The sequence below is a fragment of the Rhipicephalus sanguineus genome, chromosome 1, assembly GCF_013339695.2.
Source record: "Rhipicephalus sanguineus isolate Rsan-2018 chromosome 1, BIME_Rsan_1.4, whole genome shotgun sequence".
Classification (NCBI taxonomy): Eukaryota; Metazoa; Arthropoda; class Arachnida; order Ixodida; family Ixodidae; genus Rhipicephalus; species Rhipicephalus sanguineus.
In genome coordinates, this window is record NC_051176.1 from 141111063 (window position 1) to 141134764 (window position 23702).

The 23702-nt window shown below is 43.7% G+C and overlaps 2 protein-coding genes across 2 annotated transcripts in view; one reads left to right on the forward strand and one right to left on the reverse strand.

Moving 5' to 3' along the window:
• The window catches only part of LOC119399128 (actin-related protein 5), a 29602-nt gene extending 16381 nt beyond the window's left edge, over positions 1-13221 (reverse strand). The window contains exons 1-11 of the mRNA XM_037665945.2: positions 12913-13221; positions 12703-12791; positions 12512-12616; positions 12280-12391; positions 12119-12217; positions 5586-5773; positions 3887-4003; positions 3364-3465; positions 3198-3278; positions 2254-2382; positions 1279-1371 (exon numbers count right to left, since the gene is read on the reverse strand). Coding sequence (XP_037521873.1) covers positions 1279-1371; positions 2254-2382; positions 3198-3278; positions 3364-3465; positions 3887-4003; positions 5586-5773; positions 12119-12217; positions 12280-12391; positions 12512-12616; positions 12703-12791; positions 12913-13024 — 1227 coding nt within the window. The 5' untranslated portion in view covers positions 13025-13221. The remainder of the gene's footprint in view (positions 1-1278; positions 1372-2253; positions 2383-3197; positions 3279-3363; positions 3466-3886; positions 4004-5585; positions 5774-12118; positions 12218-12279; positions 12392-12511; positions 12617-12702; positions 12792-12912) is intronic.
• A 4235-nt stretch (positions 13222-17456) lies between these two features.
• On the forward strand, positions 17457-19535 carry LOC119399144 (sentrin-specific protease-like). The gene has a single exon (XM_037665963.2). The coding sequence runs from the start codon at positions 17629-17631 to the stop codon at positions 18985-18987; it is 1359 nt and encodes a 452-aa protein (XP_037521891.1). The 5' UTR covers positions 17457-17628; the 3' UTR covers positions 18988-19535.
• Positions 19536-23702: the final 4167 nt, after the last annotated feature.

Genomic DNA, 23702 nt, shown 5'->3' on the forward strand with positions numbered 1-23702 from the left:
GCGGCAGACATATGAAGATGACTAGAAACATTTATTACGGCATTGGTCAAAGAAAAGAGATCAGTTAACTTTTTAATCATTGGAGACAGGTGGTCGGGGTCAAATGGGAGAATTGGAGCACTACCTGCGCAAAGCCCATTGATGCTTTGAGATTTTCAAAAAATGGCCTCAGGTAATTTTAGCATAGTGATAAAATCTGACTAATTTCATCAGTGAAACCAAAACTGAAACGTGAAAGAGTGCAACAGCCATACTCTTTCAGGACGTCCAGAATGAATGACAGTGCTTACATTAACCATCGATATACGTCGTTTTGTAGGTGGGCGGGCTGCACTTGCACTTATACGACGCATGGTGCATGCAGGTTAGTGAATGCAGAACAATTAACACCACTGCAATCGTTGTGGGAAACAATGAGGTCATTCTTGTCATCTGCTAGTTACACTCATCAGTGGTTCGGTTTCACCAGTGAATTTGGCTGAATTTCATCACTCCGCAATAATTACCAGAGGCTGCTTTTATGGAAATCTCGAAGTGGCAATGGGCTCATCACAGGAAGGACTTCAATTCTCCTATTGCCCTGAACGCATGCCTCCTCTAATTAAAAAGTTAATTATGTATTTTAATTTCTGTACTTAGCGTTGTAATTATTGCCTCCAATCATCTTAAGATGTCTACCGCCACAGAAAATGTAATTATGAAGGCAGTGGGGCAAGATCGCATTTGCCTTATTTTTGAGAATTTTCAGACACATTTCTTGAAACACCCCGTGGACTTCGATAACCTTCAGGAAAAGACGGGAAACCTTGAAAGTGAAAGTGTCAGCTCCTTACTGTACTTTAACTAACATTTTCATTTTAACAAAGCCATAAACTACTTTGTGCTCACCACTGCTGTATTTGAACTCAAATTTTCCTACAGGATCAAAACTTTTTTTTCAGATATTTTCTTGTCTGCACGATTTTGTTAACACAGCACTTGACATATTAGCCAGATTAATGCAGATAAGAAATCTTGCATGAACGTAGGAAAGCAGCTGAGTGGACGACGGCTAGTTTTTCTACTTGTAGGCATTTGATGACTAGGTGTGCAAATATTCAAAACATTGAATACTCAATTCGAATAGGTCGGTATTTGATTTGATTCGCAAGGCGCTTTTACTACTCCAAATATTTAATCAGCACAATACTTCATAACAAGTATTGAAATTAGCACAAAGAATAACACAACTGTGCAATACTTAAAAGAAAAGAGGAATGGTGCATAAAATGTCCTCACCTCCCTTCTCTTTCTAACAGCCGATATCCATGCATCAGGTTCCGTGAAGAAACGAGGATCTAGATCCGAGCAAGATCGCTTCAATGCACTCTCCTGTCACAAACAATCAATCAAACAAACAAAAAACAAGATTATTTACAAACGGCGACCTTACCTTACCATAACAGTTCACTTCATGTTTTAGACATCTTAAAAGACAGAAGTAGTGCTTTCCAATAAAATACAAATTTATAGAACAGCTAACGAAGAAAATAAGCTAGTTGTAACAAAAGAAATGCATGCCTGCGCACAAGAAGCTTGAGTGCTTTGCAGCATAAGCATTCAGAGTTCAGTTGAAGATTACATTCTGCATCTGAGTTGACAGGGCTATGAACTTCACCACTACTCAACTCCAGGCTGCATGCTTCAACAATTCCTGCACTTTCATGTTTTGTATACAAAGGTAGGTTACAACAGTCCTGTTAGTGACACGGTAATGAGGGTTGCAGGCACGTGCCACCAATAGCCAGCAGTTAATCACAGCAAATTTGTGCCTTGAGAGCCAGTGACAAGATCCTTCTTGAGAATAAGGCAAATACTGGCCAAGAATCACATTATTAGCGCTTTGCTCTGCATAATGTTTTCAACGATAAGGTTCATTCAAGAACAGAGTTGTTTCATGCAAGTATAAAATGACTTTGCACATTGCCAAAGTTTCATAGCTCTGGCCTGACAAAATTAAAATTAGAAGTAATCTTCCCTAAAAATTCAACCATTACATTTTCCATTCTTCTTATCACCACAGTCTCAGACACTGCCGTGCCACCATCATATCGCTAGGATTGGACAATGTAAGGAATGGATGATACACAAGAACGTAATGTAAAATGTAAATGAGTTACTACAACGGCTTCTTTTCCTATTGTGCTATTGTTCCCACTTATTCCCACAGTTCCAGCAGAATGTAATTTTTATGGTGAAACAAGAGTGACTTGCCGCGAGATCGGGGTCTGCATTATTCCCACTGGCAAGGGTATTCTTCACTTGCTGGACTTGTCGCCGTAACTCGTTGATGACCAAGCTGAGCTCTTCAATGCTGGAAAATCCCAACTCTTGCAATGTGCTCTACAAAAGGCCAACAGCGCATAAACGAGTTGCATGTGCAAGAGAACATAACTAAATACTGATAACTAAATATTGAGTCTTCACCTTCTTTCAGCAGAAAGAAATAGGTGTTTTTCTTAAAAATTGCCTTGAATAATGAAGTAATGCTTTCCCATTTCATGTGAAATCATGCTCACTGATCTTGCAGAGATGAGTTTAAGTTTCCCATAGAAATACTTAAGGTGTACACCAAATTGATGTTTCCATAGTGTCCAAATTTTTCAAGTCCCTCTCGTCCCCTCCTACTAAGATCTGTGAGCTGTTTCATAAATTCCTCTTGCTTTTATACAGTGCTGGCGTTTTGCTAAGTCAGTGGACAATAATTTCTATTATGGGCAGTCATTATTGTCAGTAGTACCACAATTTCTAACTCATGTGCAGACATGGCAAGCAGCATCACAACAACAGCAAGTTTCGTAAGTTTAGTTCTGGTAACTGCCAGGGAACGTGGAGAAATGTAACGAAAGCTTAATCTCTCAATTTGAGACAGAACAGTGATTTATTTTTTAACTTTCCCATTTGTTTGATGGAACATCGTAGCTTTCATGTCACCGAATAATAACATTTTGAACAGCTGGCTCCTAAAAAAACCCACAATAACTTTTTATATGCACGAAATATATATTTTTTAAAATTTACAAAAATACAGCATTAAACTATGTCCAGATACTGACACATGGCCTGCAATATTATATGGCATAATAGTGCAGCTCTGCCAGTGCTTTTTAGTTTCATACACATCTATTGCTGAAGCATGCTTCTATTGGACTTCTGACCTGAAATGTCGCCTCATCTTCATATTCCAACAGCTCCTGAATACTAATCAGTTGCTGCAACTTTTCTTCATCATCTGCAAGCTGCAAAGAGACAAATACTAAATAAAGCACAGAAAGTACACAGCCACTGACCCATGCATGTCCACAGCACACCATTTACACTGACCGTGTCCTGTTTCTTCTTGGCTATGGACTCCTGTACTCTTTTTACAATGTTGAAGCAGATGTCCATTTTACCAACTCCAGAACCAACAGAACCACTGGATGTCTGGAAGAAGAGTTGAAAAAAAGGCACTTTTTTACTCACAATGGCAAGGTGCAGTCATGAGCACATATATAAATGAGCACGTATGAGCACGTATGACCTGGCAATGTCTGCCATATGAGCTCCAGCCTATTGTTTTTTTGTAAATCCTTCCCTACCCCCTTATGAGCAGTTATAAGTGGACATAAGCTGGTGATAACGATTGATGATTAAGAGCCATAAATAAGCACTGACACGCAAAGCCAGATACAATGATGCTACGAGACACACCGCCACCACCTCCAGCAAGCAAAAAGCTCCCTGCACCCCCTCATGCAAATCTTGCAAATGTAAGTGGTATTTCTTCAAAGGTAAACCATTGGACCAGCAGTTTCCCTTAGTTCAAAACTACAGATAGCAGACAGAAACAAACAAATGTTCTCACCATGTTGTATGGAAGCTGAACTTGTCGACAGTGCTCATCAAAATAGTCGACACCAGCCCACTTTTCCAGTTCATCAGCGTAATTCTCTGCGATGTAACAGTGCTGATGAACCAAGTGCTGCAAGTAACACAAGTTTTCCTTTTATTTTTCAGCAACCACCAAGAAATTAGTTGCTGTTTTACAAGTAAAAAGAGCTACAGGTAAAAACAGAAGCCACAGTACGAGCTATCTGGCCTAATTTATGCTTCCTCACATGCACAATCCCAGTACAAGAAAAGAAAATAACCCCTTCAATCAAAAAGTACACAACCTTACTGACCTGAATGCTACTGTGCTGCTTTACAATCATTCTAGCTACAGGTTCTTTTAGCCTGGGAACTTTTCTAAACAGATAGAACATGTGGAGTTCACAACCAGCACAACACCTTCTGTGCTCTTTCTATGGGCTGTAGAATAGCCCATAGAAAAATTACTGAGGATGTTTTCGTGATCGTGAAATAAGTCAATGGCCACGTCCATTCCACCAACTGCACAGTTTGCCAAGAGGTGAGCAAGCGAGTTTTGGCTGTCTTTGAAATGAAAGTGCAAATTCCCTGCTGCATGTAGTGCTATAATATTTGGCTCACATGTTTGCAGGAGCCTTGAATACTGGTGGGCAGCGTTTTCTGACTATGTTCAAAAAGTGTTGCAGGGCCCCTTTAAAGCGATAAGGCAAGCTTTAAAGCAAAATAAAACAAAACAAAACAAAATCACAAAACCACATTATACAGGATGGGTGCAAGAAAACAAAGTTATAGTGCGGACATCTAAATGTTCCTCTAACTCTTGGAGATGACAACATATCACTACTATGGCAAGAATCCATCTTGTAAGCTCAGTTGGAAGGGGAAAGAACTGGCTGCAAGTACATTCCTACTGTCCTCTAAACCGCAGTACAAGTACTATTTTTATGTGTCAAGCTTGCCTCTGTAGCCACGGATTTGTGCCTCCTAGCATTTCCAAATTGGTCTCAAAATTCACAATGCTAATCGCATCATAAGACCCCAGAGCAGCACTTGACCTTTTCTGCCTCGCTGACGAATGTGGCTGTCACGAATGAGACTGCCTCACACAGTGAACCAATGACTATGCTTGTCTTACTGCACCTAGTTGCAATTTCTGACACTAGACGGCCAAACTTGTCCTTGTTATGCTATTGTGTTTCGCCTTTTTCTAATATTGCCACCTCTGGCATCCGCGCGTGGAACATGGCTGCCTCCCTGTTGCATGGCAACGAAAGTGCTCAATAGAGAAAGTACTTTGACATCTCCTCGTCAGTCGACAGCTCTGTAAAGTTTTGCACGAAGATGTTCTCATATGAGGACTCTGAAGATGACAATTCTGAGGATCGACCAGAATGAAGCCATGCAGCGAAGCCTTCTTCAAATTATTATTTTATGCAATTTGTTTAAAAAAAAGAATGCTACTCAATTAAAAGAATGTTGCTGCTTTATTACAAAAGAACTACACAGTGAGCAGAAAAAGAAATTTTGGTAAATTTGGTACAAGTTTCTCCATTTTTCATGGCACAGAGAGGAATAAATAGCTTATCAAGTTATTACAGTATACTGGCAGATTACATGCCAAGCAATGAACATATACAAAAATGTCGAAGTCCTGTGATTACAGCTATACCAGTGGTGCAAAGGACACTACTTACCTCAGCCCTGCTCAATGTCACAGCAGCTGTCAGATGTGGGTGCTTCAACTGCAGGAGCCGCTGTAAGTATGTTGTTATGTTGTTTCCACCTAGACTTATTCTTTTGGCGTTCTCAATGTCAACTCGTCCATTCAGTACAGGGATGATGTGTGTTGTGTGATGTCCAAAAGACAACACCATTGCATTCTCTAAACCAAGAAGAAAAAGAATGGCCACTGTTTCACTGGTAACATGAATACAACCAAATAAGCACTTCTTTAGAAACTATGTGCAAGACATAATCTAGAATAAAAGCATAGCTTGCTACGCATTTTGACAGGAAATTAAAGGAAGACGCAGCCATAAAATTCGCGAAAAAAAAAAAAATCCCAATAAGATTGCTTAGCTGTGCCACAAGGAACAGGTGAAGATAACTGAGTGAAACTAATGCTGTTATTTACCCAGCCAGTAGCTAGAATTGGGCAACATGTTAGCAGCCCATTAGAATCCAACTGTTGTGTCTGTTTCTACTCCTTCAATCTTGTTCAGTTGCAGTGGTAAAATGCTTCATCATGGATGTGAAAGACATGAGGTTAAGTAAAGTAAAAGGAACAGATAGAAAGATTAATTTGTAAAATTCTGTTTAGGCATTCCATGACGACAGTGGACAAGCTGATGTGCATCAAAAAGCAGAGTTAAGCAGACATTTTTCAAAGAAACTCTTTGGTGGTCATTGCTAACTGAATCAACTTATGTTTGAAAGACTGAGTGTCATCGTTCATTACATATGTTTCAAACCCCATCCGAAGCCTCAGAAACATTTGATACAGGAGAAAAAATGGGGCTTGTGCACCTTTCCAATAAGAATTCCTTGGGAGCTGCCATGTTGCCCCCCTGTGGACTGTTGTAAACATCTGTGACCCAGTGCCGTAGCCAGAAATTTTTTTTTCCCCGGGGAGAGGGGTTCATCCAAGACTATGTATGTTCGTATGCGCGTGCCTTTATATATACATTCCAAAATTGGAAAATTCCAGGGGGATGATGGGGGGAAGTGGTATGACCTCCCAAAAATGCACTGCCAAGGAAGCGGCGTCATGATTTGTACTCCTGTGCTCGCTCTCTTTGATAGAAAGGCCTATATGCTCCTCTAGTGATCCAGGCATTTTTTATCAGCAACACATATGCAATCTCATATAGTACTTATCCACTTCCTCACATCTGCCTGTAAATTGGCCACAAGTAGCCTCTGCTGACTGGTACACTATGCAGGCTGCACATGCACATCTGATTAATACTGTTCTCTTCACCTACAATGTACTGGCTTGTTGCTTACAACACAAAAGTCTTAGAAACTTCATGTCCATAGAACACCATGTATTTTAGGCCTCCATAGAATGAAACACGTTTATCCGCAATTTCAATGTAATATTGTTTCACTGCAACCATAGGGAAAAACAAGGCAATAAAATGAAACTTATGCTAGTGCCAGTGGTGACATCATTGACTTTCACATCGTTTTTGTAAATATATTTTTCAAATCCTGGAGAAAGGACACACCTCAATGCTCTCCTCCCCTACGAAGCAGAGCCTACGGAAAAGAGGGAGAGCATGCAGCTGATAAGGGGCATGTGGGAACTCTGGCGCATCATAATGTGCACTACGCAGCATAGTTCCGTATACTGTGCTGCGCATGCCATGTGTCAGTGCCCGATTTGGTGTTTGTTATCGCCGCATATCAAGTAACACGCATGAGTAGCTGTAGAGGCGGTAGCAGTAAACGCAACAAGCTCTTAGTTATCTTGCAAGTGGTCCTGATCGTTTAGGAAACAAATGTCACTGACAAGGCTGATATCTAGGACGCTATCCCTATCGTCGAGAAACAGACCTTGCCACTTGTCTGGGGCCATCTCAGAGCTCACTCTGTGATGTCCCCAAGCTCGAAAGAAGCTATTCTGGACTGTGTGAAAAATAGAATGAATTCTCAGGTGAGAGCAATAGGAACTAACTGGTGCATTTACTGCAAATGAAAGCTTTTTTCGGTAAGGGCACTGGTGCATCAACTTTTAAAGGGACCGACAAATGATTTTTCTTGACCCATTTTTTTTACGACGCGACAGAAAGCTCACCCTTCGCAGTGTTTGTAGCTGCAGTAGTTAATCCCAAAAACACGTAGTTATTTTACAAGCAGTATTTTACACCATCACAAAAGGGCATCCTCTTATCACTTGAGCTCTTTGCAAGCTATAATTTCACTGAAAAGGTTTGCAAGCACACTTCAAATGGTATGCCGGCTTGCTTGTGCATATCAGCTGTAGCCTTAAAATACATGGGAAGCGCCAAATTCAGGACCAGCTCAAACAGCTTTAAGCAGATCAGTGTGAAGTGCTGGACTGCGCAGCGATATCAACGCAGCAGGTCTCCGTCATGATCGAGAAGAATGGAAAGCTAACGCATCCCAACAGGCAAACGGATTCGGAGGAAGGAGCTTTGCTCACGTATCAACATGTTCTTTGTAAGCGAGGAATAAACCACCATGTGATATATTCCTACAAGGGGACTGCGAAGCCATTTGAGTGAGTCTTTCCCATGGAAACCGCCAAAGCAAGCATTTGATAGTGGCTGCGGTCGGAGCCTTCTCCTCTACAGTGGTGCCCCTAGTGGCAGCTTCTGTCCCCATAGCAAACTTTTTGAAAGTTTAATGACCAGTAAAAAAAGTATATAAAAAAATTGGGGAGGGGCGAAGCATGTAGTGTGCGCCAGTGTTTCCCACAGCAAAATCACTACTAATGGGCAATGAGAGACCGAAAAAATATTAGACACAGAGACCCGCAGTCCGCTTTTAGTTAACGTGCACGCTGCGAATCTTTATTGTTCAACTACGCACAAGAGAAATCTCCCACCGGCACTACATTGCAGGTCAAGATCCAGTGCCTATACATACGGGGCGGCCAGTGAACAGTTGCGCAGCGCGAGCAGTCGGTTTTTTTCAATCAAGAAACTCACTAGCAGACGCTGCCTGTATCAGCGTTGTCTCTCACGGGCGAGGGTGCGTTCTCATACCTTGCGAGCTGGAAGTTCAGCGTTCATCACAGAAAGAGCGTTTCCATAGTCAACGCGCGCCGTTCTCTCTCTCTCACCACACGATGAGCGCTGAGGTGATGGCGCCCTCTCTTGCGCTCAAGCAAATGGACCGTCACGACAGCAGACGACGATGCACACCAACACCCTAAGGTGCTTCGCCCCTAAAAACTGTTATGTCCAAATGATGTAGAATTTAGCCGAGGCTTCCCTAGCGCAGCAAAACCTACCTAAAAACGATGAGACAAAACTACCCAGCATGCTAAACTGTCTCAAATTAAGTGAAACTCAAGCTGCCAACCTCACTTGCCAAGCTGCTTAACACTTAAGCTAGCCCAAAAAAGGAGGCAGGGTGCCTTCACCAACACTAACAAAAGAAAGCAATACAATAATTTGCTTTTTTACAGCCTAAATGATAGTGGAAGTTACAGCTCAAAAGAATTCAATCAAAAAGGGGCTCGCAGTGTAAGAGCCAGGCCCACTTGAATGTGCACACTGCATTAGTAAACTTTTCACAATAAACACACACCAAACTACAAGGAACTATCCTAGCATGAGTAAATGAATAGAAATATTTGAACAACGCCACTCATGAAAACTACACTCACACTATTCTCATGCTTTATTTTTCTGCAAAAAATGTCGCTTCAAAGTTCACATTGATGAAGTTTATGAATGAGGAACATGCCTCAGCCTGTAAAATGCAAGAATTACTTTTGCTCGGTTCTATTACTGTCTTATAATTCACGATCCACAGCTGGCCAATTCCAGAGACATGAGCACAGCACTACGTGGACCACTGATAAAGCATAAGAAAGAATAGGTCTGATATGGAATCATCCCATAATCCCGGCCCTCTGCAACACCACCACCAGTAGCGTCATGAAATCCTGTGCAAAAAAACGGCCGCAAGAGCCTAAGGCCGTGGAATGTAAATCATGCTGTTCATGACATGCGTGTCATGATTTTCATGATATGACCTGTCATTTATGTTCGTAATAAGGCCATGTTATGACACACCAAGTTTGGTACACATCCGATTAACGAAACGGCCAGGAGAGCACAAAGTCGTAGGCGGCTAGATAGATAGATAGATAGATAGATAGATAGATCGATAGATAGATAGATAGATAGACAGATAGATACGCTCAAAGTAACACCACTAACACCACTTTAACACCACAAAGTAACACTTTAACACCACTAAAGCACCCCAGAGCAGTGACACACATGATAACACAAAGCAGTACATTTTTTTCAATTTTATGAACATACTTTGCACAGTCAGTTCTCATCATTACTTTGAGCATTGTTTTTCAGCCCTGTCACATGAAGCTTACTTAAGTTTTGCATCTTCCGGTTAGATATTAAAGGGGTCATGAAGCACCCCTTGGGCTTGTTGAAAAAACACATCCTGCGGAAAGCTGACACGGCTATGAACTGCTCTGCAAAATATTAGTTGTGCGCGCCGCGTAAAGGCCACAAGTGAAGCGCGAAGTTGCCGTTTCCCCAGGCACCCTCTTTTCAAACAGAGGCCGGTTCTCACTCTAGTCGGTGGGCGGGGCGTCTGCACGTTGACGTCGTGGATCTGCCAGTTTATGTCGCAAGAGACATAGCATGCTTATTGGCCGATAGCCGACGTAAATCGAGAGCGGCGTTCGGATCAGATGCGCTTCTTGCCGCGGGGTGCCGCCACTTGCCGGCACCGCACTCCTCAGTACACGGTAGCCGCACTCGCGCAAGCGAATCACAGCAGGAGAGCGATCGCGTTTCATGACGCGCGCTGACGTAACTTCTTTCCCCCATGCCATCCCTCCCTGTCTAGCTTCCAGTGCGCTCGTCGGCACGAGAAAAGAGAGAAAGCGCTGGGAGCGTGCGCCAAACCCCCGTAACTCCGCTGATTCTTGACGGATTCGAGAAATTTTTGTGGCAATCGATTCGGGAGGCAGTACACTCCGATACTGAGGTCATTAGATCATTACTTGGAAAAGTAGTTCATGACCCCTTTAATGTGGACAATATCTAAATGAAGGTTTATTAAACACAGTCAAATCTTCTCAACTAACTGAAGTTTCTCTCCGCACAGCCACAAGTGACAAAATCAGGTGCGTCTAGGAAGCTCCAAAAGGCTGCAAATTTTCCGGGAGTGTGAAAAGGCCAATATAACATCAATAGCAGAAGAAAAAAAATAAGGGCTGTTGCAGAAGTGTGTGCACCATACATTAAAATACTGTGCGAGAAAAAATGAGCCCAGGTACTTCCTGTACCTTAGAGACATACTGAATTACTTTCAGCCCCTCATTTCTGTACATAACAGGGAGGCACTGGACTCCTATGCAATAGAAAAAAATATGGGCAAAGCTCAAGGGCACCTTATATAATTTAATAGCTTTTTTTTACAGCCATTTCCAGTTTACAGGAAGCATGCAATAACTACTCCCCTTTTGCTCCCATATTGCGTACATGTGTGTGTGTGTATATATATTGTGTATGTTGCATACATTATACACATAATATATGCTATTTTTATAACCTCTTATAAACCATCAGGACATTTTTTTTTTTTTTTTTGCCGAAATTTCAAATGTGTCCCCGTACTTCCTAGACAATATATTATGCACACGACCATGAGATGCACTGTGCAAGATCCCGTAAAGTGTACCAGCTAGTACAATGGTGCAGAGACACTGATCAGTACAGGGGCTGTATTCTGATATGATCGTGATGTATGGTCTGATGTGTTCAATAACTGAATCAACTGCTTTCCCGTGATGTCATCATTGCACTGGTCATTGGTGTTATCAAACGTCTCACAACACAAGACTGAGCACACCGGAGTGTTGCCTTTTTGAGTTTTCTGGCTTTTACAAAGTGACTGTAGGTTTGACTCTCAGTACTTGAAGTACAAGAAGTATTGAAAGTGCTTTTAATGTTTCTTGTGTAATTGTTTAAAACAAAGTTTAAGCAAAGCAACCTTGCGTCAAATGTATTTTTGTTTAGAGTTTAACATGGCGTACTCAGAGAGTTCAACTGTGGCGTGCCACCGCAGCGACATTGTCTCAACATCATGACATGCTGCCGGTGCACAATAATCCATGCGAGCAATGCACGGTCCATGCTGCTGGTGCATTCAAACCACCAAAAACACACGCTCGCAAAACAACAACTGAAAACACTTCAAGGTAATTTTCGCTGAAAGCTTCAGTGTAAAAAACACTACGCACATCCATTAAGGATTCAATACTAGAAGCTACCATCTATGTCACTGAAATGCTAGACTTCACCACCAACCGATGGTGATAAGGTGTCTTCGTTTATTCAAGGCATGTCAAGAGCACCGTGACGTCGACGGAAATACTAGATGCCATCCTCACTTTTCTGGTTTTACAATTTGGTGATCGTCACCTTAAGCAATCGTTTCAGAATACGGCCCCAGTTCAACGTAAAATAAACATCAGCTACAAATACATAGTTACCTGATTTCTTGGAGCAGTTGTGGTGCAGGCTGAACAATGCATCAATACCATAGAGTACTTGGGGCACATGATAATGTTCGAAAAGCAGTTCTGACATATCTGCAAGGCAGTGATTATGCATAATGTAACTCTGTCCACGGGGCAATAACGATGGTACTTACTCTGACGGTAGTAACTAGGGTTGCCAATAACCTCTGTCAATACGATGGGATGGTCAACCCTATTTTCTGTCGGGATGCCAAGGTGGCTGAATATGTGGTCAAAGATATGCTCCTAGAAATTCAAGGGGGAGAAAAATAAGACGTTTACAGGGTTTTATACGAGCTTATAACAACTGACGTGTTCACTTTACGTCTGACTCATTAATTTAAAACTGCTACACGTAAAATGCACCTGTATGTCAAAATGTGTCACAACGTTTCGGTCGAACTGGGTCTTCAGAAGCCATCGAACGGCCTCGACGTTCGCAATGTCGTTTCCAACTTGCACCTCACTTTCCTGCAGACAAGAGTAGGGGGGGGGGGATGTAAGCAATTTACTTAGACGTTACGCATTAGCCGTTCGTCTAAAACATGCTTGCTTGCCTTCTTGCCTCTTTGTTTCGCTGTTATGTTTTTAAATATCATTCGCGGTGCTTCATCAGATGCCCAGCCAACTCGGCACTCGTAAGAACCTGAGAACAAACAGTTAGCCGGGTATTTTGCGAATGCATCATAGTCGGAAGCGCTGATCATAGCCAAAGATGACATACTGCTTATTCAGTGCAATAGTAAATCACGATCAGAAACGCTCACCATTATCAATGACAACAGGTGTTTTTCGCAACCGAGCTCCATCGGTGTAAGTGAAAAAGTTGTCCGGCTCTTTGTTCAAATTCGGAATGGTATAAACATCTTGTGAAATCATGGCAAACAACTGATTCAAAGACTGCTAAATGTTTGTACGCGCGTTTCTCCTAAAGCAATGCCGACATCGCCAGCTAACATTAACACGTTCAAATCCACGCGTCCCAAGAGTTACAGCCACGCTTCCAAAGCCAATTCAGCCGCTCCCCCAAAGAACATAAACGACCTAACCAGAGAACATTTCTTGGAACATCTACCGCATCTACTGCATCCATACCACATGGAGGAATGGTTTTTGTTTTGCTTTGTTAGAATGTACTAGAACTGTCCAGTGGCGTGAACGCGCCTCGCCGCCTGATCGGCCTGATGCCTTCCGCGTCGACCGTAGCGGGGGCGCTGCACTCGCTCGGTACTGAAGGCGCGCACCGCCGCGCGCTAGAAACTGGGAGCGTGCGTCGGCGGCGCCCGGCTAATCGGCACTGATGCGGCTTTCGTTGCGTGTGACTTGTCGTCCTAAGCCTCGATGGAAGAAACTCTAAAGATTTTAATGGATGCTTGCTTCATATATTTGAGAGATACTGCAAGTCAATTCTTGTAGCCAAAGTGACTGCTGGAAAGTACGCAAAATATAAAAATGAAAACGGGCTGACACCGACCGTGAAGATTTACGATCTCGGTTTAATTGAGCCGAACTCATTGCTGGGCTAGTTAGAACAATTGCGTCAATTAACTAGACCCTGAACGATCGCCAGAAGAAAGAGACAGAGGAAACAAATCGCGTGCCTTTATTCTAATTTCTTCTGTCTTAATGCTTTCTTCTGGTGGTGCTTCGGCGTCTAGTTTATTCCGAGTAACTGAGCTGCTGTAATGGAATTCAACTGTGCTCAGAAAGCTGTGTGCTGATATTCTGCCGAAAGCATACAGACATTTACCGCGCGTTGGCGAAGCTGCGTGTACGGTGTGTATCTTTACAAAGGCGCTGTGTAAATGTGACTTTTTCTACATTACGAGGGCTCAAAGGTATCGGAACTCAAAGGTAACTCGACCGGTACAAATAACGGTCGTCCTCAGGGGCGTTGCACGGATATTGTTATTGCTAGGCGCCGGGTGGGGAGGGGATACTTTATTGTCCGTATTTGTGCGTGTAAATATATATATGCACATATGCTATTGGCCTCGAGGCCCACCACTGGAAACGCCGGCGCCACCGTCGGCGTGACGTGCTTGGCAGGATCACGTGGTCTCAGCGGCCGCGTCGGCTGCTTGTGGCGCACTGCCGCGTGCTTTGAAAACGAGTTTCAAGTCTCACATGCGCTGCGGTCTGTTCAAATTCGGAAGTTTTCTCTCATTTTCTACTCAATTGAAACCACTGTAATAGAGTGGCTGCCTCCGAAGGCGACGAACATGGGGTTCTACCGCTCGGTGCCGCAGTGCCGCGCTTACGCAAAGGAGCCCAGTGTCAGCCTGCACTGGTAACCGCGGGACAAGAAACAGCGTGAAGCATGGGTTGTAAAGCTAAGAACCGGCAAGTAGCCATCCGCTACGAGTCTTGTGTGCAACAAGCAATTCCGCGACGAAGACATTTGTTACTGCGTCGGGCCTGCGATGTTCGGTGAGTAACAGACAGCGCACACTGAGACGATAGCTCGCGCGCGCTTCCCGCCGGCAAATGATGCTTATCTGCCACAGGATGGTAAAAGCGCTACCTTTTACCACGTGCGATGCCATCTCAGAACCCTCCAATGCGACCTCTTGATCGTCGGCCCCGTGCTCAGCGTCCACAAAATCGGCTGCAGATGCGCAAGTCATTGTTTAGATACGTTAAATTAAAAAAAACGCACAGGGTCCCTTATGCATTCGTTACAGATGACTAGAAGGCGAAAGCCATCTCATCTTGTCAGACTGATTCTCCCGCGCCTCCCTCCAAAAGCGTTCTGCGCCTAACGCGGTTTTGCACGGCCTCCGTGACCGATCACGGAGGCAATGCAAAGCGACCATGACGTCTGAAGACGTCATCATGTGACGTCACTATATGTGACGTCATAATTACGCTACTATTTTGGCGATCTGTGACGTCATGATGACGTCATATGGTGACACCATCACGTGACGATTATTTTTTGCATCACTCGTGTTGACGCCGCCGACGCGGGACGCCGACGGGCAACTTTCCCATTTGATGAGGCATGCATTGCTTCATAAGCTACATAAATTTTGCATTGCCTTCGTGATCGGCCCACCGGCCAACCCCATGTATTTTCTTGGAACCTCATTTATTTACGTGGGAAAGATGCCACCCTGTTGGCGTTAGACACGACACTGCTGCCAAAATTGCTGGGGTACTCGCCAAATAATTACTATCCTGTTTTGCGGCTGCCAGTTGCTGCAATAACTTCTATTTTATTAACCGCTATTTCAAGTTCATGTGGACTGTATTTTCTTTCTTTTCCTAGGCGTCACATGCTACTACATGCTCGGTCTCGTAGACTGGTTCTTCTTCCACCAGCAATCTCGAAATGGTGAAGCTTTGGTCTATGAATTTGTTGATGACAGAGAGCGGCAAGTTCACTGGAATGCAAACGGAACGATAATCAAGGAGCATTAAAAAAAAGGCGTCGCATTTGCTCACGTTTTGTGTGAGCACCAAACGAAACGAATGCGCTGAATAAAGAAACAGAAGCAGCGGCATTTGCCCGCTGAGAAGACCGATCAATAAATGCGAGACATCTTGTCAAATGACATTGAAACGTGCCCGAATTTAGACCGAAAAAGAAAAAAAAAACACTGAATCGTCGGGACGGCAGATCAAAAAGTTGCCATGCGCACCGAAGCCGCAGTTCTAAGGAAATTGTTTTTGAACTGCTCTGATAGCGTCCGCGCAACAGTAGTTGTTTGTTTACTCACAAATTCTCATATTTTGCGGCCTAAAGTTCACAGCACGGTGCCAAAACGCGCTCGTAGCAAAAGCGAAACCATCAGCACGAACATACATGCAGAGGCACCGTCAGTCGTCGCGAGCCCGTGCGATCGCTGGCTTGAGGCTTCTTTCTGTTATGCTCCGTTTGGTTATACAGGCAGTCTACACTAACTTGATATTTCACATAGTTTGCACTCAGCGAGTGACTACCTTTCACGCAAGAAGCCGATTCAGGGGTCTCCAACGCGGTGACAGCGTGAAGCGGGTGCTCGGTTTTCTGCAAAGAGACAGCGACTGTCTCTTTGCTTTCAGTTCGTCGAAAATGATTATTTTGACATGCAAAACCGCCCCTCCTGGCTTCCCTTTTGACACTTTACAAATAAAGCAATCAAATTATAATACAAAACATTGCCAAAAAGAAGCTTTTGTAATGGCATCGTTTAGAAGACCAGGAAAAGTGCAATATAAGCTGTTCATTGAAGAGGAGAACTGATTGTAGTGAATTTAGGCGGAATAACCGACGGGCTATATTTACATCTGCGCATTTCAATACGCTTTAAATACGCCCTGATGCATGAAGTTTGTGCTTCGGAGGTGAACGCGCGCCTTCGGCTCGGCTACCTTGCACGGCACCCTGGTACGCGTTAAGCCCTCAGAGGTCACATAACCGATCCACAGTAACCACGGAAGCACGCTGTTGAAACAAGGTAGCCTTTCGACATTAAAGAAAATGCGCGATACTGGCAGAACTCAGCCGTTACTAATATAAATATTGTGATAGAGTTATTTGTACTCAGGTTACTCATGAAACAGTCGAGCGCATTGGATATATCGTAGAGGCTGCCGGCAGAAGAATTGTAGGCTTTCGTCGCTGGTTTGTTATTTCTTCGTAGTCAGTGTTCGTAGTCACTTATAGTGTAGCGCGGCTCGAAGTGTTGCTTGCAAACCGCACTGCAATCAGTGAGCAGCTAGGTGCATGTGCGCAAAATTCGATTGTCGCCTTCTTTGGGGGTCGACAGGCTCCAAGAACAGGGAATATCGCGGCGCAATTTCGGCACCCCTGCATATTCACTCGTGCACCATGCACCTAGCAGGCGTTGAGACACCGATTAAAGCTCAGTAATGCATTAAACGCGCTCAAAATACACTCTTTCGTAGGCTGCGACGCGCGCGCGCCAAACGCAGACGCTCTCCACAGCTTCAGTACAAAGTGACTACAGCGCCGCCGCTACTATCGCCCGTCGGAGCATCACCCGAGATGCGGCGCGGCCGCTTCGTTCGTTCCACTGCCCCCTTCTAGTACACTGTAGCTTTGTCGCCTAGAGGGGACTGATGGTGGTAACAAGAACATACCTCCATCACTTTTAGTAGCTGATGTCGCTGCTCATCGACGTTTGTGAGCATGTTTGTGGGAACTTGTTTTGCGGTAAATCATTCAATTACGTATAAAAATGTAAAAATAAAACTAAAAACGCTTACCTCGTTTAAATTACGCTAGAAATAATATTTTTAAATAAAATGTAAGCTGCTTTATTTTTTATGCGACCTTTTTAAGCGGCGTCTGGCCACTGCGATATTTCTCTTTCATTTTTGTCGTGATTTTGGCGTCCAGTTTATTGGCGTAGAGCCCACTCGCACCGCTTGAATGTATGCTTCGATCTCTGTGACAGAGCCAACAGAGCTGCGAACCACTGTAGTTTGTTCTGCAGTTCTGACCAGCCCATCTAGCCCATCGCGAAACGTCTGAAATGACGACTTGCAGCATGGTGCCGCGACTGCAAGTGCCGCAAGCCGGTACGTCAGCACGCGAAAACCCGCTTGGAACCCGCGGCGGGTACTACAACGGCGCAGAAAAACTTCGGCACGGTTGTGAACTTGTGGTCACAGGTTACAGAGACATCGAAGAAAACAACATGCACTCCGACTGGCAAGAATGGATGGCAAGTGTGCAGGTGCGGAATCGTACGGAAGCTTTCTACAGGCCTCGTCGCCGGCGCAACGGCAAGAAAGAGAACTGGCATGGAACTGTGGCCGACGAAACAGCTCGTGGTCGTTCGTGCTTTGTGTGGCGGGAAAAAGTATGCACGGGGTTGGTGTCGAGGTCTGTCGATGAGCGTTTTTACTACAAGAAGATGTTCAGTGTGTACTACCAATGGAAGATGGAACGGAATTTGGAAGATGTCGACGAACACCGTCGCTTCGCCCCGTCGTCGAACCTCGGTGCGCGCCAACGTTCGATCGACCAAGTCCCGGCGCCGAGGTACGCTGACAAACTATCCAAGTCTGCAGTGTCGCGTCAGAGTGTGAGCTCGGTTGGGTCCGCAGACTGGTACGCTGCATTGAAAGAGCGTCTCCGCATAGCCGGCAGGTTTTGCATCCCAAAACAGCGACAGTTAGATCGGATACGCGACGTCGAGGGCGTCGTGATGCCCAGCCTCACACCGGCGATGCAGCATGAGGTGGAGGCAGCCTTGGTGCCAACGCCGCCCGACGAAGTGCTGGCATCGGCCTTCCGGCTCAACATCAGCAGGGCCGACATGCACACGCTCTCCGACAGCCAGTGGTTGAACGACGAAGTGGTAAACTTCTATATGAATCTCCTCATGCAACGATCCGAGAAAGCAGGCTCTCCCCGTGTGTATGCATTCAACACATTCTTCTTTCCCAAGCTGGCGAAAAACGGCCACGCTGCTCTGAAGAGGTGGACGCGCACTATCGACATCTTTTCATTTGACATCCTGCTGGTGCCCCTGCACTTCACCATGCACTGGTGCCTCGCTGTTGTAGACTTCCGCAAGCACCACATTGCTTACTACGACAGCATTGGCTCAGCATCTGAACAGCCAAGCTGCCTGGCCACGCTGCAGCAGTACCTGGAAGATGAGAGCCAGCACAAGCGCAACCATGGTCTCAACTGGGACAGCTGGACATTGAAAGTAATGGATGTGCCACGGCAGCAAAATGGCAGTGACTGTGGCATGTTCACTTGCCAGTACGCCGAGTGTATATCCCGGGACGCTCCCATCTCGTTTGGTCAGCAGCACATGCCATACTTTCGGAAGCGTGTTGTCTACGAGATTCTGCACAAGGCTATACTTTCAGTGTGAGGCATTTGTGGAGCCACTTGTTCTGTTAGTTTACATGACTATGACTTGTGGCTCATTCACACTGGCAACAAACAGATTGAACTGGCGACCCTGAAGTGACTGAAGGCGACCAGCATGTCTCCACACCGAAATGCCTTGCGATTGGTACCGTTCATATTTGTTCAATGTCATCCTCCTGGCACATCCAACTGGTTTTCACACTTTGTGAATACAACTTAAAAATGAAGCAGCGAGCACATGACCAAAGCAACTGATTTTCTACCATTTGTGGCAGGTCCTTTTGTTACCAACTTGGTAACATGACTGCTGTGTGTTGTTGGTGTGAATGAGCCATCAGATTTGGGCAGCAGTGCGTGCCTCACTTTCACAAACTGATTGTCTACCATCTTCCATCATATTTCTAATGTATTATCAGTTTTATGCAGATGTGAAGCCATCCTTTCCTTTTTATTTTCGTTATGTAGATATAGTTCCATACATAAAAACGTTAATATGTATCTTATTTACTTGCCTGTTCATATGTGTAATAAATAGTTTTTCATCGTGAATATAGTTATTTCACTATGTTGACTGAGAGAACAGAGTGTGGTGGTTGTGGCAGACACTCATGCTGTGGTGGTACTGCATCCCATATTGGTCTGGTCTTTTTGTTCTGGTCATTATTTATTACTTTGTTCAGGAACATCATTAATCAAGTGATCCCACGAGCATCAATCGCCACAGGAAGCTAACTGAACCGAAGGCCCATTCTTATTTACTGAACAACTGAATTTCTTACAGCCACCAACTTTAAAGGGGCCCAGCACCTAAACTTTACCTGCCGAGTTTTACATTGCAACACATTCCTTGTTTCATCCTGGGATAAATGCCAAGAGAATTTTGGAGATAGATGCATGCAAAACAAAAGTTAACACATTCAAAATAAAAGCAGACAGCAATTGGTATACCCTTTTGTATTTCACTAACCTAGTGACGTATGTCTGGTTTGTCTGGTCTTAATCAAAACGCGGTTTACATATTGCAGTATCGGAACGCTGCAGATGACTCTATGCTGACAAATGAGGAGTTAGACACGATGAGTACAGGGAAATTGTGTTTTGCCATAGAGGAATGAATGGTTTTGCCCTGATGCAGAAATGCAAAGTACGGAGTATAGATGAAGCCTGCACTTTGTGCATATTAGAGTTACTATATATGCTACCATATACAGTAACTCTTGTGCAGATTGTCCAGCAGTGCCACCTGTGTCAGTTTCACAGAAATTGAAATTGTGATGCACAAACTGGTGTCTTTTTCACGGCTCTCCGAAGTATTAAAGAAGTACCGACACAAAATTTTGAAAGCGAGACAACTTGTGGGATAGATATGTGTGGACACACACGCATCATCTACGAAACATCAGTGGATAATATAGCCCAGAACATATCTAAAATCACTTTCAAGGTGTATGTCACGCCACTGCATGCGAAACACACCTTTGGTTTTCATGTAAACAACCAACCACCCCCTGCGTCACGAGTTTGTGTTGGCTGCCACGATCCTTGTGATTGCTCTCCTTTAGCAGGCCTTTTCAACAGAAAGAAGGGGTAGACTTGCACGAGAGTACAAAAGCTGATGTCCTTGTCTCTGCAGTGCATTTTCGGGGGGTCACGCATATTAACACCACCTCAGAGGGGATTGTAGCAGCACCCAGGAAGCCTTCATTGAAAAGAGTTGTGGACGCGGTGCTCATGTGCATGTAGTTTTGTCTGCACGTGTATCCAGCTATGTTTACACAAAAACCACTCTGGGTCCCACCTCACTCGGCACTCTCTGAAACCGAAACTGCGACTGAGCGCTATAAAAACCACTGCGCACTCAAGCAAAAGAGCTTTTTAGCCGTGATAAGTGAGTCGTTAGTTACCTATTACAAAAAAAAACAAGATGCAAAATTTTTTGTCAGTGCTCCTTTAAACACATGACAATTTGTAAATTCTTCACACTGAGTACATTGCGAGCGTGTGTAATGTATTCTTTATTTCTGACCAATGCTCAGCATATGTTTTTTCAGCATGATACTTCACTTCCGGCACTGGAAATTGTTGATAATTTTTATGTCTGCTGTATGAAACCTTCATTTTCACAGAAGCACCATCGCACATGCACATGAAAAATTTGCATGATAAACTAGCTTGCATATAACGTCTCCCTTGACATGCTTGCTTGTATTTGCCCTTCTGACAGCATGATTCCTGTTCATATGACATATTGTTGTCATTGCACTTTAATTATGTTTGATGCTATTGTTTATTGCTTATGGATGTTAGAAACTATTCTAGCAGGGCCATCACGTCAAACAGCATTTCATTATGCAAATATCAAGCTTCTTGGCCTAAGTGAGAAACCAGGTAAGGAGATGTTTAGCATCACGAGTCTGAGGAAAGAGTTTGCGACTGACGGAAAAACACGGAAGAAAACAATGAACAACCTTGCATGGAGGATCCATACTTGTTGGAATAAAAAAACAAGGAATGAGGATTTCGTTGTACTGCAGGCTCCTGATAAACAAAACTTAAAGGTGACCTTTTTTTTTATAAAAAGAGGCTTGAAAAATAGTGTGTGGCAAGAAGGATGAAATTGACTTTCGAGCTGTGTTTCATAGATAGATGCTTGCTTTTTGAAGGACAGCTTGCAGTGATGATTTAAATAATTTTTACAAATGAACATTATGATTTTCTAGTAATATATTTGAATCTATGCTTAAATTTTAACACAAAGTTGAAGCCTCTCGGTTTACGATACCATTCAGGTTTTTTATTCCATTTGCAACACGATTGTGCTTGAGATGTCGCCTATCTGCAATACTTTACCAATATAGCGTCATGCCAGGCACCTGATGCCTTGGAATGTGGCTATGTTGAGGCACAGTTATATGAGAGAAATAAGTATTTCAAGTGGCACCAAGAAATTATGGGCCTCAAGTTTACAGTTAACTTATAAAACATATAAACTTAGTACAGTTAAAACGTGATTTAACAAAGTGATGTCCACGGGCAAATTATTTTGTTAAATCGAGAAGTTCATAAAATTGAGAAAGAAATTTTTCGGTCTTTTGATATCTAAAATTGTAACGTAGTAGCACCCAAAAGCTGCCATGGTGGTGTCTTTGCCACCAACTCGTGCCTGTGCATGTGAAAAACCCGTGCTGACAGCCTAAGAGCTGCCTGCATGTGGAGCGTCCCATGGAGCCCCCTATCTCCAGGCTATGTGGGCCAGGTAGATGGTCAAGTGAAGCTGTGACAGGGTACTGATATGCAAAGACGCAGTGACCAAATGTAGTGATTGTGAAATCAGGCCAAGTGAGAAAGTTGTGAGGAGACAATCGGTGCTGTTTGTCGCATAAACCATGAAATAATGAAACCAACCGCTGGCGCCCCTAGTGCCATTTGGTACTAAGAGGGCTACCAACTGCAAAGTCCATTGCACCGTGCATGGGCTGTGCGTGCAGCCTTGCGAAAATCTAAGGCCATGACTACAGTGCCAAGATAACATGATTGCGTTAGAGCAGATGCTTGAAGAAAAATCCCCCTGTGCTAAAATTAGAAGAAAATCGCCAAAGTTAATTATTTCAGAAAAAACTTTGTTATATCGGGTTTGGTGGCCAAGTCAATTCGTTAATTCTGGTCGATGACAACATCGAACCTTATGGGTACTTGCCAGGGAATAAATATTTCTGTTATATCAGGAACTTTGCAAAATCGGGTTCCGTCACATCAAGTTTTAACTGTAATTAGAAAGGTGAGGAGTGATAATTTTACTGTAAGTAAATTAAATGACCACTGTGATTGGCCCCACATAAATGTGCATGCCTATACGTTTTTTTTTTTTTAAGACAATACAGTTTTTTTATAAACTGCTGTGACAGCAAACACCTGTCATCTCCGTCAAGGCGGAAATACTTTGTCGCTGCTAAAGTTACCTTGAAATGATCAAGAAAAATGAGTTGACTTATTATTATCTATCCACTTGACGACAAATGTTGACACGGAAAGGTTGCAGGGCGTCACAATATAGGACATCCCCATTTCTTAGAGAAAAGAAAGGCGCAAGTCATTTGAGATATTCATCATCGAATTTTCAACGCTCCAAGTGGACCCAGAGCATAAAAAAGGCAGCGACTCTGTTACATCAAACTGGAATGCCCTGTGACAATAATTAAGTGATAAAATGTGAATGAAGGTAAATCACAGCGGTACCTTATTAGGGAAAAAGCCAAGTCATCTCACATGAACCAGTGGATCACTTATCCTCTGTGTAGGAAAAATGAAGCGCTGACCAATCGTTAAGAACACACACACAAAGACAAAGACATTTCGGTCTCGCTACGGGGACCTTGTTCACAATCTATTCTGAACAATGTTCCCGTAGCGGGACCGAAACGTCTTTGTCGTGCGTGTTCTTAATGATTGGTCGGTGCTTGATTTTCCGACATAAACTTTCCCAACCATACAGATTTCCATCGAACCCTGGACTTCAGTTATCCTTTGTGTGTGGCATTTCGTGCTCATCAGACTCCTTTGAGCTGTTCACAAAATCACACGAAAGCAGCCATTTTCATCATTATTTCACCGTACTATGTAAATATAATGGCTAGAACAGCGTAAGTCTCAGGGGTAGCCACTGTGACTTTTTTTCATGCATACAGTGTGACAGGCAAGAGTGTTGTGTGTCTATTT